Source organism: Oncorhynchus tshawytscha, linkage group LG10, assembly GCF_018296145.1.
Source record: "Oncorhynchus tshawytscha isolate Ot180627B linkage group LG10, Otsh_v2.0, whole genome shotgun sequence".
In the NCBI taxonomy this organism is placed as follows: Eukaryota; Metazoa; Chordata; class Actinopteri; order Salmoniformes; family Salmonidae; genus Oncorhynchus; species Oncorhynchus tshawytscha.
The window spans coordinates 29,159,429-29,176,798 of record NC_056438.1 but is presented as its reverse complement, the minus strand read 5'-3'; the positions used below and the strand labels follow the sequence as shown (position 1 = coordinate 29,176,798).

General features: G+C 42.9%; 2 protein-coding genes across 5 annotated transcripts in view; one reads left to right on the top strand and one right to left on the bottom strand.

Annotated features, from left to right (window-relative positions):
* Positions 1-3,621, bottom strand: part of LOC112260073 (reticulon-3) — a 32,940-nt gene extending 29,319 nt beyond the window's left edge. Inside the window, exon 1 of one of the 2 annotated variants that reach the window (XM_024434892.2) lies at positions 3,334-3,621. In XM_024434892.2, the coding sequence (XP_024290660.1) occupies positions 3,334-3,430 (97 nt within the window). In that variant the 5' untranslated portion in view covers positions 3,431-3,621. The remainder of the gene's footprint in view (positions 1-3,333) is intronic. The other variant, XM_024434894.2, reaches the window with a different exon arrangement.
* A 3,255-nt stretch (positions 3,622-6,876) lies between these two features.
* LOC112260072 (menin) lies at positions 6,877-17,336 on the top strand. 3 transcript variants are annotated; one of them, XM_024434890.2, is made up of 10 exons: positions 6,877-7,056; positions 10,343-10,863; positions 11,103-11,311; positions 11,528-11,656; positions 12,514-12,554; positions 12,721-12,808; positions 12,974-13,110; positions 14,168-14,300; positions 14,501-14,665; positions 15,645-17,336. In XM_024434890.2, exons 2-10 carry the CDS (start codon positions 10,428-10,430, stop codon positions 16,155-16,157), a joined length of 1,851 nt encoding a protein of 616 aa, XP_024290658.1. In that variant the 5' UTR covers positions 6,877-7,056; positions 10,343-10,427; the 3' UTR covers positions 16,158-17,336. The 3 variants fall into 3 exon arrangements, with proteins under 3 accessions (XP_024290658.1, XP_024290657.1, XP_024290656.1); XM_024434889.2 differs by lacking the exon at positions 6,877-7,056 and adding an exon at positions 7,657-7,940; XM_024434888.2 differs by lacking the exon at positions 6,877-7,056 and adding an exon at positions 8,392-8,688.
* The last annotated feature ends 34 nt before the right edge of the window (positions 17,337-17,370 follow it).

The window sequence follows — 17,370 nt, the reverse complement described above, 5'->3', positions numbered from 1 at the left end:
TAGGGTGCACAGTAGCCCGAGATGGCCGCGTAGCTCCCCCAGGACTGCCGCGCAAGAGAAATATCAGCCCGCTGGAGAGAAGCACGAGATTAGAAAGTTGGGTTAAGTTCAGAGCAGTGGTCACCAAGCGGTCGGTCGTGATCGACTGGTCGATTTCCAAGGCATTCCTAGTCGATTGCCAAACATTTCTGTAAAAAACTCAAGATAAAGCCTTTCCCCCATCATTAGTCTGGGCTGTTAGCAGTAGGTGCACCGGATTCAGCTGCCCTGCATGCTGGGTAGGCACACTGTTGCCATTTTGAACCATTTCATGTGTCTGAAGGAACAAACTCTGCCTTCCCACTGGGCCAGGGGGAGCAAATCAAGTGCCCTACCGCTGGCCAATCAGGTGGCTCAGAGTACCGTGTCTGCAGTAACGTAGAAGGTATAAAAGAAAGCTACAGCAAAGTTGATAGTGAGATTTCAAAACGTTTAAAACCATGACTAGAGAGAAACTGCAAATTAATAGAGAAAAGAGCTCCTGTTTTTATGAGTGAGTTCATGTTTAAGTTCTTACTCGGCACTTTGTATTCAACACTTTTATAAGCCATAAAATACACCTTCTTCCCCTTTCCACTCAGGGCTACAATAGGCACTGCAGCAGTAATGAATGAGTAGGAACATCTATTGATAGGCTTGCGTTGTTGTTATTATGATTAGCGGCTTTGGTCTTTTTAATATTGAGGAATATTTCAAGTTCTCTGCTCATAGGAGTAACAACGTGAATTTGTGCATGAGGCAGAAACAATGAGGTGCAACTCGAGATTCGCCATCAGTTGGAAGGTGTCCCTTTTTGGTCAGTGTCTGTGGAGGAAAGGGAGAGCGGAAGGACGATGAGAGGCGGACCCTCAGTCTGCTGCTCTCACCTTCCTCTGAAACTGACCATCAGATGCAGGCACCATCAGCCCAGTGAAATAAAAATAAAAAAGCAAATTATTTAAATGTCAGCTGTGCCTCCCTCAAAAGTAATACAACAACGGATTTATTATCAGTGTGATCATATAGCCTACCTCAAATTTTGAAATATATATATTTTTTAAATGGCCCAAACAACAATGCAATGACAGGGCAATTCAAGCAAAGCCAATATGCGGTGCTAATGTATTGGGCCTATAGCTTACTGCACAAACCTCATTGCTACAGTACTGTTTTTAATTGGTTAATGTTGCATAGGCTTACATTTTTTTAAGTCATGTTAAAAAAAAATCTGAGCAGTATATCTCAGCTTGCAATTTGACTCGGAAAGTGATCTTGACTCAGAAAAGGTTGGTGACCAATGTTCTAGAATTTTCCCTGTTAACACTATCAACGTTTCCCTTCACTGTGGCAATTGCGATCGAATGCGATAGTCACTTTCAATGCAACATACCCAAACAAAACAAACTATGCAAGAGATTTTGATGTAGGCAGAACGCATCGGCATATTACAATGACACACATGACTCAGCCCGTACTCTATACAGACCGGTGTGGCATAACCAATCACAGCTGCAGGAAGCCTATATGCAAATAGACCATTGCCATGTATGGATCTGTACCATTTACTTTGAACTGGACTGTGTTTACAGCATGAGTGGTCGTGAGTAGATGCGCTTATTTTGGAGATCAAAGCGAGAGATGCATGTAGCCACGTGTGCACATTTTATTCATATCCTTTGCCAGTTAATGAGTTCTTAGCCCAGTTATAGATTGAATAAGGTACGGTCGTATAATTTGTCTGATTTTCTGTAATAATGGTATGGGAATATTGAATTTTATTTTGTAAAATGGTTTCTTGCAGCAAACACAACAATGTGTTCAGTCACCTCCTTGTCTAAAGGACAAGGGGGTAAACATGTTACTGTCAAGACCTGCACGTGTTTTTCAAAAATCTCATGAAATGTAGGCCTACATTGAATACCACACATTGGCTGAATGATAGAACAGCTATTTCCATGTTAAAATGTTATGGGATGAATTTTCTCCATTGTAGGCCAATCTGGTAGACCCCCATTACGCTCAAATAGCCACAGTGGCCTACTTGGCCACTTAAAACTGTAATTTAACGCGGGTACACCCTCCTTGTTCACAGTAAACATTCGATCTTCAAGCTCATCAGACTTGAAATTTGCTCAGTACCGAAAAGAAATACGGCGAGTGCGCAACTATGGGTCAAAAAAGACGGTTGGCTTAAACCGTTGACATGCAAACTATATTTAGTCTCTGAATGTTTATTGAAAACATAAATACATTTTAACTTCTCAAATACATCGTTACAGTTGTTGGTTAGATAACTAGCGAATGTTTGCTGTATTAGCATAGACATGACATCAAAACAAGACATGGTGTCATGCCGAGTTCAAAACAACTAAATACACGGAAATCTCCGATAAGTGAACGCGCTTTAGTAGGAAGTCAGATTTCCCGGGTTCTCGTTGTTTAGAACACGCCATAAAGCCTAGAGTAGGCTACAAATTTTAAGATAAAACATTTTTTTTTTAAACAGACCATAGAATAAATGCATCATTGTAACAAATGAGAGGGATTGGACTGTGAAACACTAATCTCCTCGCATGGGTTTGTTTACCAATGCCGATACGATTTGGAGGTCCTCCCTTCATTTGCCGTTTCTCAGTAACAATGCATCTGCAGTGCAGATTACCGTCGCCGCAACATGAAGCCATTTCACCGCGGCCAACTAGGGAGTAAAATGTGTCACCATGTTCTGCTCCCTTGTCTGACACTAAATAAAAAGTTAGGTCAAATTAGAGGTTGGAGGGAACGTTGACAAAGCACACAAAATACAGCCCCCCGAAGCCTTGCAACCAGCGGGAGACTGGTTTAGTGTTCCATCCAATCGTGGTGCGTGTTTCTCAAGCCAACTATCTGTGTTTTTGAACAATTTCTCGCCAGTGTAATATGGTTCGATTCCATAACGGGCGGTGGGTGCTTACTGGTCTAGCAGAATTTCTAATAGAGCATTTAGGCTAACACCCTTTTAACGCCCACAATGAAGAAAATTGCCTCATATCGGCTTACAAGGCTGCACTTGTCCCTCTTCAACAACTTCACCATTTAAAGTCTCTACAGGGAAGAGGCCAATATAAGTCTGCATAACAAAAGAACAAAATAAGTGCAACTATTTTCATTTACGTTCCTTTTACCGACCTAAAAAAAAATCGTGGTTTTGACGGTCTGCCATTAAAGCAACGGGCTACTTTATCTCAAAGCACCTGTGTTATTTAAAGTTTAAAACACAATGTCTATGTTGACCATTTCAACGTTTCCGTTGAATTAGGTACAGCTTTCTCTTACCGGACATTTTTGAGTCTTTGGCCGCAACAGAGTTTTGTCCATCGGCCAGCCCCTGCGACGATGATATCTGGGCGGACTGGGTCATTGGATCTGCCATTTTACTATAATTTCAAAAAATTCTGCACGGTGGCGGCGAGAATTTGTTGTGTATTATTGCTGTCCTTAAAATGTCTTCTTCCAACTTGCCTCGTATTCCCCAAGACCTGGACGCAGTGTCACTGAGCCTGTGCACCTTCACGCGCATGTACCAAGCACTGTGTGGATGAAGGGCACTGTATGGTTGAGGACTGATCGAGAGAGCAAAACAAGGAGTGTATTCATTCCGCCAATTCTGTTGCAAAACGGAACGATACGGGGAGGGACCGACCTAAAACTGTCCAATAGAAACTCTAGTTTTAATTACAAACTGTTTGGCGAATGAATATACCCGAGATTGATATTTGCCATTGGTTCATTTAAAGGGCAATACCCAACATTATCTCATTGCGTTTCAAGGCAACAGCACGTTATATGACGCGTTCAAGTGCTACTCGGAACTAGAAAACTCGGAAATGTTCGACTTAACTAGTTATAGTTATAAACTGAACCAGAATCTGGCCTTACATGAGACGTTGAATATGTCGATTCTCCTTTAAGCCCGAGAAGTAGCTGTTCAATTTGCTATTCACCAGCTTTTCAAGCTTAGTCATGTCAAAATATGTTAGGTAGCCTACTTATTCATTGAGCAACTATCATCATTACTGCCTGTAGGTAATTCCAAAAAGGGTCTAAATACAAAGTTGGAACCATGTGTTTTATGTATTTGATACCATTTCACTCCAACTCTTACCACGAGCCTGCCCTCCCCAATTAAGGTGCCACCAACCTCCTCTGTGGTACACTGTTGTAGGTGATAAAACAGATCTGTATATAATAACAAGATGCTCATGTCTCCGTCCTAACAATGGGAGTCGTTGTCCCAAAGGCAGGCGAAACGCATTTGGGCTTATTTTGGATAGATTATGGCTAGAGTGCAACCTCTCGCTTTGCCTCTTCCTCTCCAGATAAAATCAATGACCTTTCGATCAGCCGATCTATGCTTGGCAGTAATGACTGATTTTATTGGTGCAGAAGAGGTGGATTTGGTGAATGTGCACTTGGTCAAAAACAATACTTGCATGTACCTTTTTACTTAGACCTTTTTTGGAAGTACATACCGGCCATGAGGGCAATACTGACAACTTTCTCAGTGAAACTCCATTCTTTGGTAAGTACTGGATGTATTTTGACATTATTATGCTTAAAAAGCTGGCGAGTGACAAGTTGAATGTGTGCTTCCTGGGCTTAAAGGGGAAATCTCCTATTCACCCAGATTCTGGTTCAGTTATACACATGCTGCGTTCAACCAGTTAGCAAGTCAGGAAATTTCAGAGTTTCCTAATTCCCACTAGCATGCATAAACAATTAAAAACAAATACCTTATTTCCATAAGTATTCAGACCCTTTGCTATGTGACTCGAAATTGAGCTCAATGTGCATCCTGTTTCCATTGATCACCCTTGAGATGTTTCTACAACTTGATTGGAGTCCACCTGTGGTAAATTCAATTGACTGGACATGATTTGGAAAATCACACACTTGTCTATATAAGGTCCCACAGTTGACAGTGCATGTTCAAGCAAAGACCAGGCCATGAGGTCGAAGGAATTGTCCGTAGAGCTCCGAGACAGGATTGTGTCAAGGCACAGATCTCGGGGAAGGGTACCAAAACATTTCTGCAGCATTGAAGGTCCCTAAGAACACAGTGGCCTCCATCATTCATAAATGGAAGAAGTTTGGAATCACTAAGACTCTTCCTAGAGCTGGCCGACCGGCCAAACTGAGCAATCGAGGGAGAAGGGCCTTGGTCAGGGAGGTGACCAAGAACCCGATGTTCACTCGGGTACTGTCCACAGAGACCAAGAACCCGATGGTCACTTGGGTTCTGTCCACAGAGACCAAGAACCCGATGGTCACTCGGGTTCTGTCCACAGAGAAACTCTGGACAGAGCTCCAGAGTTCCTCTGTGGAGGTGGTAGAACCTTCCAGAAGGACAACCATCTCTGCAGAACTCCACCAATCAGGCATTTATTGTAGAGTGGCCAGAAGGAAGCCAGTCCTCAGTAAAAGGCACATGACAGCGCACTTGCAGTTTGCCAAAAGGCACATAAAGGACTCTCAGACCATGAGAAACAAGATTCTCTGGTCTGATGAAACCCAGACTGAACTCTTTGGCCTGAATGCCAAGCGTCACATCTACGGTGAAGCATGGTGGCAGCATCATTCTGTGGGGTTGTTCTTCAGCGGCAAGGACTGGGAGGCTAGTTAGGATTGAGGGAAAGATAAACAGAGCAAAGTACAGAGAGATCCTTGATGAAAACCTGCTCCAGAGCGCTCAGGACATCAGGCTGGGGTGAAGGTTCACCTACCAACAGGACAACAACCTTAAGCACACAGTCAAGACAATGCAGGAGTAGCTTCGGGACAAGTCTCTCTGTCCTTGAGTGGCCCAGCCAGAGCCCGGACTTGAATCTGATCGAACATCTCTGGAGAGACCAGAAAATAGCTGTGCAGCAACGCTCCCCATCCAACCTGACAGAGCTTGAGAGGATCTGCAGAGAATAATGGGAGAAACTCCCCAAATACAGGTGTGCCAAGCTTACCCAAGAAGACTTGAGGCTGCAAAAGGTGCTTCAACAAAGTACTGAGCAAAGGGTCTGAATACTTGTTTAAATGTGATATTTCTGTTTTTTATTTGTCATTATCAGGTATTGATGAGGGAAAACAACAATGCAATACATTTTAGAATAAGGCTGTAACGTAACAAAATGTGGAAAAAGTCAAGGGGTCTGAATACTTATATAAATGTGATATTTAAGATTTTTTTTTAAATACATTTGCAAACATTTCTAAACCTGTTTTTGCTTTGTCATTATATGGTATTGTGTGTAGATTGAGGGGGGGGGACAATTTAATAAATTTTAGAATAAGGCTGTAACATAACAAAATGTGAAAAAAGTAAATGGGTCTGAATACTTATCGAATGCAATGTTTATGCATAGCCTATTTATGGCAAAATACCTACCACATTTTATTATTGCAAACATTGCCCTATTTTTTTCTGCTTTGAGAATGTAAATAGGCCTATAAAATACTAAGGCTATAATAAAAAAGAAGCCCAGTGTATGCATGTGTTATGATCAATCTTTCTGCAAACAATAATATAAAAACAATTCATTGAAACATGTTAGGCCTATTATGTCCAACAAAACATAGCTTTGCGAGACCATTCCATTTCACACGGGGGGTGTACACGCCTCTTTTTCATTATGTAATGTTTATCGCTAGACTTTCCCATTTTGTAACAATGTATCAGTATCTCGTTATAATGTTGCCCTCTGCCGGTGAACCTTATTATGATGTTTTGGCAACAATGGTGCAATGTTGAACTACATCTCCATAAATGCATCTGTTCAGTCGATAAGGAAGTTCGATACAATTCAATGTATTTGCTATCTGGGATCCTTGGGACATAAAATAACGGCTGTGTTTCATGTAGGCCTACCCTGGCGTGACGTTTTGATAACGTGTAAATCTCTTTAAGGCAAGGTGACTTATCAATATATTAGCCTGTATTTACCCCCTAAAATGAAACGCTAATTAGCCTATCATAAAGAACTACAAGACTGCCGAATCGAGGCAAAGGTAAGAATCCCTAGATGAATTATCTGTCAGCTAAATGTAGTAATCAATTGTATACATTGCTTTCAATTCTGTGAACTGTCTTGTGCAAGTTTTAAATTGACACAATACCTGTCAGCGAAGACTTCTGTTAGAGATGAAGTGCAGGGATTTGCGGTTTTGCATGTCTACTTTGATGCTAATTAGTATTTTCACGTCGAGGGTAAATAGAGCCGATTTATATTGATAAATCACCTTGTCCGAGAGAGATTTACATGGTTATCAAAACGTCACCCCAGAGTCAGCCTGCACGAAACACAGCCTAAAATCCAGTTTCTAAAATGCCCTTTGGGAAAAATGAATTGTTGAAAAATGATTTAAAACATTTCCCTGTTTTGGCCGCTAGGATTTGACATCTCCACCGTGGCGCTCTATAGAGGCTACAACCAATAGGAATTCCCACCCAGTTGACTACTTTAAAATGGTGGAAGCCCTCAATGGTGGCAGGTAGCCTCGTGGTTAGAGCTTTGGGCCAGTAACCAAAAATTGCGAGATTGAATTCCCAAGCTGACAAGGTAAAAATCTGTCGTAACCTCTCCTAGGCCGTCATTGTAAATAAGAATTTGTTCTTAACTGACTTGCCTAGTTAAATAAAGGATAATAAAAAATAAATGGTGCTCCCATGGTAAAACGGCATTTTTTGGCAACTAGATGCCTCTATCATGCTCTATGGGACATATTCTGGACAGCACCAGAGAGGAAGAGACCCAACTCGGCGGAGCATCTGTCTCCATCCAACAGGTGGCGTATTTTCGTTGTTTCGCACACCAAGCAATGAGTTTTTGTATGGAGGCCAAGAAGAGTCGACTTTGGTCAACAACAACAAAAATGAATGGCTTACTTCCTAGGTGAGATTTATTTGATTGAATAGAAATTTAATTATACATGATTTGTTTGTAGTGTACTGATAGGTAGGACATGTGACATTACAGTAACTTTGAGGAAAAAAAACTTTTTTATCGGAGATTGCTATGGGTATTCATGACATGAGGCTAGAAGCAAAGCAACTCACTCAATTTCAATGTATGGGGCTTTATTGGCATGGGAAACAGATGTTTACATTGCCAAAGCAAGTGAAATAGATAAACAAAAGTGAAATAAACAATACACATTTACAGTAAACATTACTCACAAAAGTTTAAAAAAAAAAATATATATATATATAAAAAAGACCTCTCTCCATTGAATAGAATACAGGCGGTTGACGTCGTCAACCCTTTTCGAATATTCAAAAAGGATTACAATAATGAGATGTGTCCACCAATCCAAAAAAAGGATACGTGGGAACTAGACAGCCCGCCGTGGACAACGACTCCATTGTTAGGGCGGAGAGAGACGTATATCTTGTCAGTATATCCACAATCTTTGATAGCACTAACACAGAAACAAGGGGGTTTGTTCAAACACGTTTAAACTGAGCGTGCAGCTTCGTAGATCTACGGATACTCTGAACTAATATTGCATTGAGCGCGACTCACAATGTAAGATTAAGCAAGCGCGCCAAATCTTCGAGTTCTGACCGATTTGAACAGACCAACACAGTCATAGCACTGCGCGGCAAAGCCCAAACATGTGGGTGCAGCTTTCAACAAACTGGTGCGTATCAGGTTTATTTGTACATTTTAATGAGCGGGCTATGAGTTTGGTCATGTTTAAGTAGATTAAAATACACAAGTTGTGTTTTTCATGTTGGCATGATTACTGCTAGCATAGCCATATTGTATAGTATATTTGCATATTTGTAGCTGCCCGTTTTAGCTTCAATGTATTGCCTCCACCTGCATGTTTGGTGTTGACTAGAAATTAATCTTAATAATAAGCTAGCTAACGTTACATGTTTTTAATTTTCCGGTCCTGTGTGGGTTGTTGTAACCGTTCAGTTTCAGTAAACTATCTAACCTACCTAGCTACTGTAGTTAGTTGCCTGGAAACCCGACGTTGAATTGCATTAAAGTCTACGCCAAGGCAGAAATCAAATGACATTTTATTGGTCTCATACACATGTCTAGCAAATGTTATTGCGTGTGTTCCTTGCTCCAACAGTGCAGCAATTGCTAACAATACACATCTGTCTGTGTGATTGGATGTAGAGACCTGATGGACCGTGTGTGGATAGAATATTTATTTATTTATTTCACCTTTATTTAACCAGGTAGGCAAGTTGAGAACAAGTTCTCATTTACAATTGCGACCTGGCCAAGATAAAGCAAAGCAGTGGAGTAAAACAAACGTACAGCAGAAACAAGTCTATATACGATGTGAGCAAATGAGGTGAGATAAGGGAGGTAAAGGCAAAAAAAGGCCATGGTGGCAAAGTAAATACAATATAGCAAGTAAAACACTGGAATGGTACATTTGCAATGGAAGAATGTGCAAAGTAGAAATAAAAATAATGGTGTGCAAAGAATATATAACGTTAGTATCGTCGTTATCTGAAGGACGTGGTCAGAATAATATGCACAGCAATAGTTGAATAGGGTGGACTAGAAAACAATATACGCATGAAATGGGTAAAACAGTATTTAAACATAATTAAAGTGACCAATGTAACATTTAAATCATTTTCTGAATAACTAAGATGTAAATTATTATTATTGTTCCTGGAAGCCGTTGTCGTAGTGATAACCAAATGATACCTGCGCAGCCTCTTAATGCGCAAGAATGAGCGTTTGAATCAGGAAGGTTTACTCTCGCGACCTCTACATTGTTGAATACAATTATATTTTAATGTACTTCACCGGTTGTCTGTGCGGTTGGTCCTTTCGGTGGTAGTAATGTGAGACAATATATCAACAGGGAAGTATATTTACAAACTTTTCAAACCGCTGGTGTCACCTGAAGCTTGCGCAGAATCATGTCGCTCTAAACATGCTCGGCAAGTATGCCTCTTGTGCATGTATCTAACTTGTGCGCATGCTCCAGGTCATAGAAATATGAATGCACTACTAGCGCTTTGAGAAGTTAGTTAGCTAGAATAATCTGGATTTGTTATTAATTGAAAACCTTGTTCTTAACTTAACCCAGTTTTGTATCAGATATCAATATTTGTTCCCCGTATTAGTTTACCATTTTTAAACACATTTTGCATAATGAATGGGTAAGTGGATAAATGTCACGCCCACTAAGGCAACCTAGTCTATTCTATTTTCACCATAGTGGAAAAAAAACACATTTGAATTTTATGGAAAAATACAGCTCAAGTGATTTTAAGGTGTGTGCTGGTACTGATTTCCACATTACTCTCATCCAGCCCCTGTGACATCACTACAGCTGAGAGTAGAGAAGACACACTGGCCAAGTGAGTGACTGAGCTGTGGCAGAGGAGAGGGGTCAACATGGGGCTACACTCAGCCCAGAAGAAGCACTTTCCCCTGAAGGGGATTGGTGGCGTGGTTGCCCTGTTCGAAGCGGAGCTCCGTAAATCTGAACCAGACCTAGCCCTTCTCTCATTGGTCCTGGGCTTTGCAGAACACTTCCTGGCTGTCAACCGGGTCATACCAATTAACGTCCCGGGGGTGCGCTTTGAGCCGCTGGAGCTAGACTGCCCAAACTCCTGCTTTCCTACAGTGGAGTTAGGGATGCTATCGGCCCTGCACGAGCGCTTCGCAGCCCAGATCCGGGGCGCTGTGGATCTGTCCCAGTACCGCAGGCCTGCTGGCGGGTCCAGCAGGGAACTGGTGAAGAAAGTATCTGACGTCATCTGGAACAGCCTGAGCCGCTCCTACTTTAAGGACCGCGCCCACATCCAGTCCCTCTTCAGTCTCATCACTGGTAGGGGTCATTAGATGCAGGGATGGGTTATATGGGGGTACCACTACATTAATTGAATATGATCTATAATATTGATACAGTCTCCTATGTTGGATGATTAGCTATGTTGCATTTGTGGCCCAGTAGCTATATTTCTTGGATAAACCTGTTTCTGTGTCATTGCAGTGTGTCCATCCTCACACCAGTCAGTTGTCTGAAAGAGGGGTAAAGCTACAAATAATCTATCATATTTTGAACAGGCACAAAGCTGGACAGCTCGGGGGTGGCGTTTGCGGTGGTGGCAGCATGCCAGGTGCTGGGGCTGCGGGATGTGCACCTGGCCCTGTCCGAGGACCACGCCTGGGTCATCTTTGGCAAGAACGGAGAGGAGACTGCAGAGGTCACCTGGCACGGAAAGGGCAACGAGGACCGGAGGGGGCAGACAGTTGCTGCCGGTGTCGGTGAGAGGGTAAGTAAGATAACGATACTTCCGTCCCCCGCGGAAACATTATAATAACATGCACTCTCACATACCTTTTTTAATATAGCTACATATCAACTACATATAACAGCTGTTCTACACACACACACACACACACACACACTCCTCTCACCTTGCATTTGTAATCACAGAGTAAAACACAACACCTCTCAACCCTAACCCCCATCTCTCCCCCTTCCCCAGAGCTGGCTGTACTTAAAGGGCTCCTATATGAAGTGTAACAGGAACATGGAAGTGGCCTTCATGGTGTGTGCCATCAACCCCTCTCTGGACCTGCACACTGACAGCTCTGAGATGCTACAACTTCAGCAGGTCAGACCACCACCAATATTAACAATAGATGTACTCTAGCACAGGGGTTCCCAAAGTGGGGTCAGGGGGTCCATGGCCAGATCTCAAAATATATATTTCTAGTAAATTAATATTTGTTTTGAACATTAATGCTTTAAATGAAGCTTTAAAACTGCAAATGGCATACTGCCCCATGTCAAAATTTGTAGAATTGCAATAAATTAGCTTAAAACGGCAAAAATGTTTTCTCTGCCCAAGGCAAAATGTATAGAATTGCTGTTCTCTCTGAATGCAAGAGGAGGGCCTTTAATATGTTATTTCCCAGGGCCTGAGACTTAATTACTTCGGTCATGTACTGCAGAAGTCTTGTAAAACTGCTTGTATGCTATTTTTATCGCACTCTCTGATATTGATCTGATATTATTTTATTTAGAAAATAAATGTAACCTTTATTTAACTAGGCAAGTCAGTGAAGAACAAATTCTTATTTACAATGACGGCCTAGACCGGCCAAACCCGGACGATGCTGGACCAATTGTGCGCCGCCCTATGGGACTCCCAATCACGGCCGGTTGTGATACAGCCTGGATTCGAACCAGGGTGTCTGTAGTGATGCCTCTAGCACTAAAATGCAGTGCCTTAGGCCACTCTGGAGCCCAAGGGGTCCCTGACGCAAAAATGTTAGGGAATCCCTGCACAAGCACGTGTGATATAATGAATAGGACTTCCTGATATTGTAAGGGGAGAGTTGCACCTGTCGGCATCATCAAAGTCCAAGACATCAAGCATGCCCGAACTGTAGTTTATATTTACCGTGATCAGTGCTTCTGTGTGATGTCCTCTTTCTGATCTCTCTCTCTGATCTTTTTTGTGCACAGAGGCTTCTATGGTTGCTGTATGAGCGTGGAGACCTGGAAAGGTGATACTTTTTGAAATGTACCAAAAAGTATCTGGAAAAATGATCAGTTTTTTGAATTGTTGCGGTGAAAATGTCTCATGGTTCTATCCAAATGAATTATTATTTTCTGTGGTGAACAGGTTCTTATCCTGTCAAATCAACCATCTTTTCACTTGCTGTTCCACAGATACCCCATGGCCATGGGCACCCTGGCAGACTTGGAGGACCAGGAGCCCATCCCTGGCAAAGAGAGCCCCCACGCCATCCACCTTAAAGTGAGTGTGTGGAGAGCTGTACATATTCTTGTAAAAAAAAAAACTTTGTCAAAATGTCATGATCTTAAATAATTGCTTCTTTATTTTTTTGGAATGGCTTTTACTCCTTAACTTATGTCATCATTGTGAATTTGTTTGCTTAAAGTGTGTTTATTTTGTTTCTAGGCTGTGAACTCTGCTAAGAAGTACTACAACAACGAGCACATCTACCCCTTCATGTACCTGGCCGGCTACCACTACAGACACAGGGAGGTCCGGGAGGCCTTGGGGGCCTGGGCCGAGGCTGCACAGGTCATGCAGGAGTACGTTACTGGAGCAGCTAGCCTGGCTACCTTCTCTATGCATCTTACACACTACTGCTCTGTGTCAACTGTCTTTCTTATTGCGATAAGTGTGTTTGACCCACAGAAATAACCTTTAGCATCATTCATTTAAAAATCCTTGTTAGGTGGTTATGATAATGCCTTATATGGTATGATAAGTTATATTGAAATCTGCATGGATGCTGAGACAAAGCCCGTTGACCATCTCTGGCTGAGGTACGCATTGACGATTTACATCAGTTGCTGTTTCACCTTTCTGACAGCAGAGGGCAGCAGATCCCTAGCGGTAATGTTTTTGAACACTTCCTCAGTACTTTATGGTGTTAGTTTGTCGTCTCAAATCTGGAACAAGTTGTCTGAAATTGTGATTTTATTCTAGCTTGAGGTTTTGCATGGCAGTTTTTCAATTTTCTATGGTGTTATATACCTTATATATATATATTCTCTTTTTCTTATGATTTCAGTGATCCTAATGCATGCACGTCTTCCAGGGGTAGAATTTTGTCTAACTAAAAACGATCCAATCACAGGAAACTTCCTCCCAACCATCCAGCCTTGGCACTAGTTCTTAGAGGTCGGACCGACCAGATCACAGGGAACATCCGAGGGGCTGATTCCCTCCCGTCTCTGTCTTCTTTAGCATGTGTGAGACTGGCATGCCCAGAGCAGTGTAGCAGTCAGTGCATTCCGTCCCTCCTCTTTCGCCTTCCCTTTCCCCCTCTTGCCTTTCCTTTCCTGTTTCACCTATTGTTCTTTAATCTCGGCTCCATCTGTTCGCTGTCACGACAAAAAGGAAAATGGAGTGTGATCTACAAACATACACAAAACGTTACGTTTTTGAGTATTTGATATACTGTTTTTCTTTTCCCACCAAAAAGACGGACTAGAACAGTGTTTATAAGTGCACACACCCTTTAATACCCCTTGTCCTGTTTGTGGAAAACAAATAACAGAACAATTGTATTGGTGATGATCATGAATTTCCAGTTTTCAATGTGTGTTTAGAACAAGGTGTGATTTCTCACCTGTCTCTCAGCTACAACTACTTCCGCGAGGACGAAGAGATCTACAAGGAGTTTTTCGACATTGCCAACGACGTCATCCCCACCCTGCTGAAGGAGACGGCTGCAGCCGCCGAGAGCGGAGAAGGCAGCGAGGGAGGAGAGAAGGTAATGACTCTCGCCACCAAGGCACCATTGGAAATTTACATGAGAATGGAATAGAATGTTTCCCCTTCTCATTTTAATCTCAAGTCAAAGAATGAGGCAATCATATATTTCATATTACAGCTACTGCCTCCCAAGCTATTCTCTGAGGGTTTCCTTTTTCTTCTCCATAACACACTTTCCCCCCCACCCACCGCCCTCAGGACCAGCCCATACAGGCCTCTGCCCTCCAGGACCCAGAATGCTTTGCCCACCTGTTGCGTTTCTATGACGGCATCTGTAAGTGGGAGGAGGGAAGCCCCACCCCTGTCCTTCATGTTGGCTGGGCCACCTACCTGGTCCAGTCCCTCAGTCGCTTTGACCCACAGGTAAAATAACACAAACCTGGATTTTAAATCCGAAACCCTTCCCCATTTACTTTAAAGGGATCTAGTGTTCCACTCATAATACAACCAATCTAACTTGGTCTTTCCACAAACGTTGGCTGTACATGGTAGTGGTACATCTCTTTGAAACAATGTTATTATTATCCCTTTTTTTTTTTTTCTTGCGCCTTTTAATTATGTTGCCTCACATTGGGTTCAATGTAAATTACACGACGTGACCAAAGGTATGTGGACACCAGCTCGTCTCATTCCAAAATCATGGAGTTGACCCCCCCCACCCTCTGCTGCGTTCTCCTGGCATCGGCCAAACACAGATTTGTCCGTCGGACAGCCAGGTGGTGAAGCATCACTCCAGAGAACGCGTTTCCAACCCCCCGAGAGACAAATGGCGGCGAGCTTTACACCACTCCAGCTAACGCTTGGCATTACGCATGGTGATCTTAGGCTTGTGTACGGCTGCTCGGCCATGGAAACCCATTTCATGAATCTCCCGACGAACCGTTATTGTGCTGACGTTGCTTCCAGATGCAGTTTGGAACTCTATAGTGAGTGTTGCAACCAAGTACAGACGATTTGTACGCTCTACGTGCTTCAGCACTTGGTCCCGTTCTATGCGCTTGTGTGGCCTACCACTTCGCAGCTGAGCCGTTGTTGCTCCTAGACGTTTCCACTTCACAATAACAACATTTACAGTTGACCGGGGCAGCTCTAGCAGGGCAGAAATATGACGAACTGACTTGTTGGAAAGGTGGCATCCTATGACGGTGCCACGTAGACAGTCTCTGAGCTCTTCAGTAAGGCCATTCTACTGCAAATGTTTTTCTATGGAGATTGCATGGCTGTGTGCCCTATTTTATATACTTGTCAGCAACTGGTGTGGCTGAAATAGCGAAATCCACTCATTTGAAAGGGTGTCCACATACTTTTGTGTGTATATATAATGTATGGATATCATCCACAGATCCGTCAGAGGGTGTCCATCATCACCAAAGAGCCTGAGCCCCAGGACGACGATGACCAATCCAGTGAGGACCCTCGCGAAGGCCGGAGACGTGGCCCAAGGCGTGAGTCCAGACTGGAAGACCAAGCTTCCCCTCCAACACAATCCACCCCCACCACCCCTGTCCCACCACCAACCCAACCCAACCAGGCTAAGAAAGTAGGTGGCGAGGGCGGGACGCGGCGTCGCTCTTCAGGGCTCCGCGGTGGAGACCCCGAAGGCAAGGCCAAGTCGTCCAGCCCGGTGCCATCTCCTCTCCAGCAGCTGCCCTCCCCCAGTGGGAGTCCCCTGGTGGCCTTCCGGAGTAAGAAGATGAAGGGCATGAAGGAGCTGCTGTCTGCACCCAAGGTCAACGCCAGCGCCATCAAGCTCCAGCTCACCGCCCAGTCACAGGTGCAGATGAAGAGGCAGAAGAGCACACCGTCGGGTGACTACACCATGTCCTTTATGAAGCGCCAGCGTAAATCTCTGTAGAAGGAGGACTCTGTCTGTAGAACATTCCTCTAGCATGGTTCCCAAGTCTGGTTGTGTTGTAAAGCCAACACTTATGGTCATTTATCATAAGAGTTGACTATACAGCACACACAGATCTGGGACCAGGCTAGACTTTCTCTTCATTGGGAGAGAAACGAGGAGAGGCTGTCTGTAGGACATTTCCGTTGTGCTGTGACTGTGAGAGGTGAGGCAGCACAAAAAAGACTGCCGCATCAACTTGCTTGCATCTGCTGAGCATTACGCGATTTACTTTCTTTTTTCATCCAAAGGTTATTTTAGCAATCATATCATAAGTCCCAATAAGTAGGGCCGGATTGATACCAGTATCATGATACTCGTTAGTATTGTGGCAAGGAAACAAATGTCGGAAACATAAATCATTAAGTTGTAGGCATCCAGAGTCACATCTGTTTATTTTCCGAGCTATATTGTACGTACAGCAGGTTTTGTATGCTTTGTGTTTTCATTTTTGCCATGGAAAAATATTGTGATGCTGGCATCGTCCGGGCCATACGAGGGTCGGTAAGCACATGACGTGTGTGTGTTAAGAGTGGAGGTAGTCACTTTAATCAAGTTTGAACATATGTTGACCAAGTTGCTCCTTTTTAATCTTGTGATTCAATAATGATTGTGTATCATACAATTTAAAAAAAAATATTTTAAAAATGCTGAGCAGTGGCACACATCAACTGTTGAGTTCTGATTGACTTGTGTGGAAGTTATTTTAAAGCCAAAGTAATGGGCGTTTAGATGATAAAACCCTGTCCCTGGAAATTTTATGGGATGGGAGAATTGCTCTGTTAAAGCAGCCAGAATTCCATTCTATATTTTCAAGACTTAATTTTTTATCTTTTTCACTGAAATCCCTGGAAGTGATTCGGACTATTACTGTGTAACAATGTCCAACCCTGCTCTGTTGTCTCTTACATGCTAGCTATTGGTTGCCTTATACACCGCCTTTAATTATTTCAAATTTAGGTGGCCTTTTTTTCGTTTTGAGACTAGCCAGAGCTGCAATAGGCAACCTCATGATTAGAAAGACCCCAGAAAGACCATGCACTGTTAAAGGGTATTGCTGTAGTTTTCCCAGCTACATACAGTAGTATTTTGCTTGATCATTGGTTTTATTTGCAGGTAATAAAATAATTTCAAATATGATACCCTTTTCTGTTTTGAATATAATGGGAATACT

Bases quoted from the DNA above. Each gene is read 5' to 3' on its own strand.
- LOC112260072 (XM_024434890.2), top strand. From the start codon at position 10,428: ATGGGGCTACACTCAGCCCAGAAGAAGCACTTTCCCCTGAAGGGGATT. The intron at 13,111-14,167 runs GTACGTTACTGG...CCTGTCTCTCAG, and splicing joins GCTGCACAGGTCATGCAGGA to CTACAACTACTTCCGCGAGG. The intron at 14,301-14,500 runs GTAATGACTCTC...CACCGCCCTCAG, and splicing joins GCAGCGAGGGAGGAGAGAAG to GACCAGCCCATACAGGCCTC.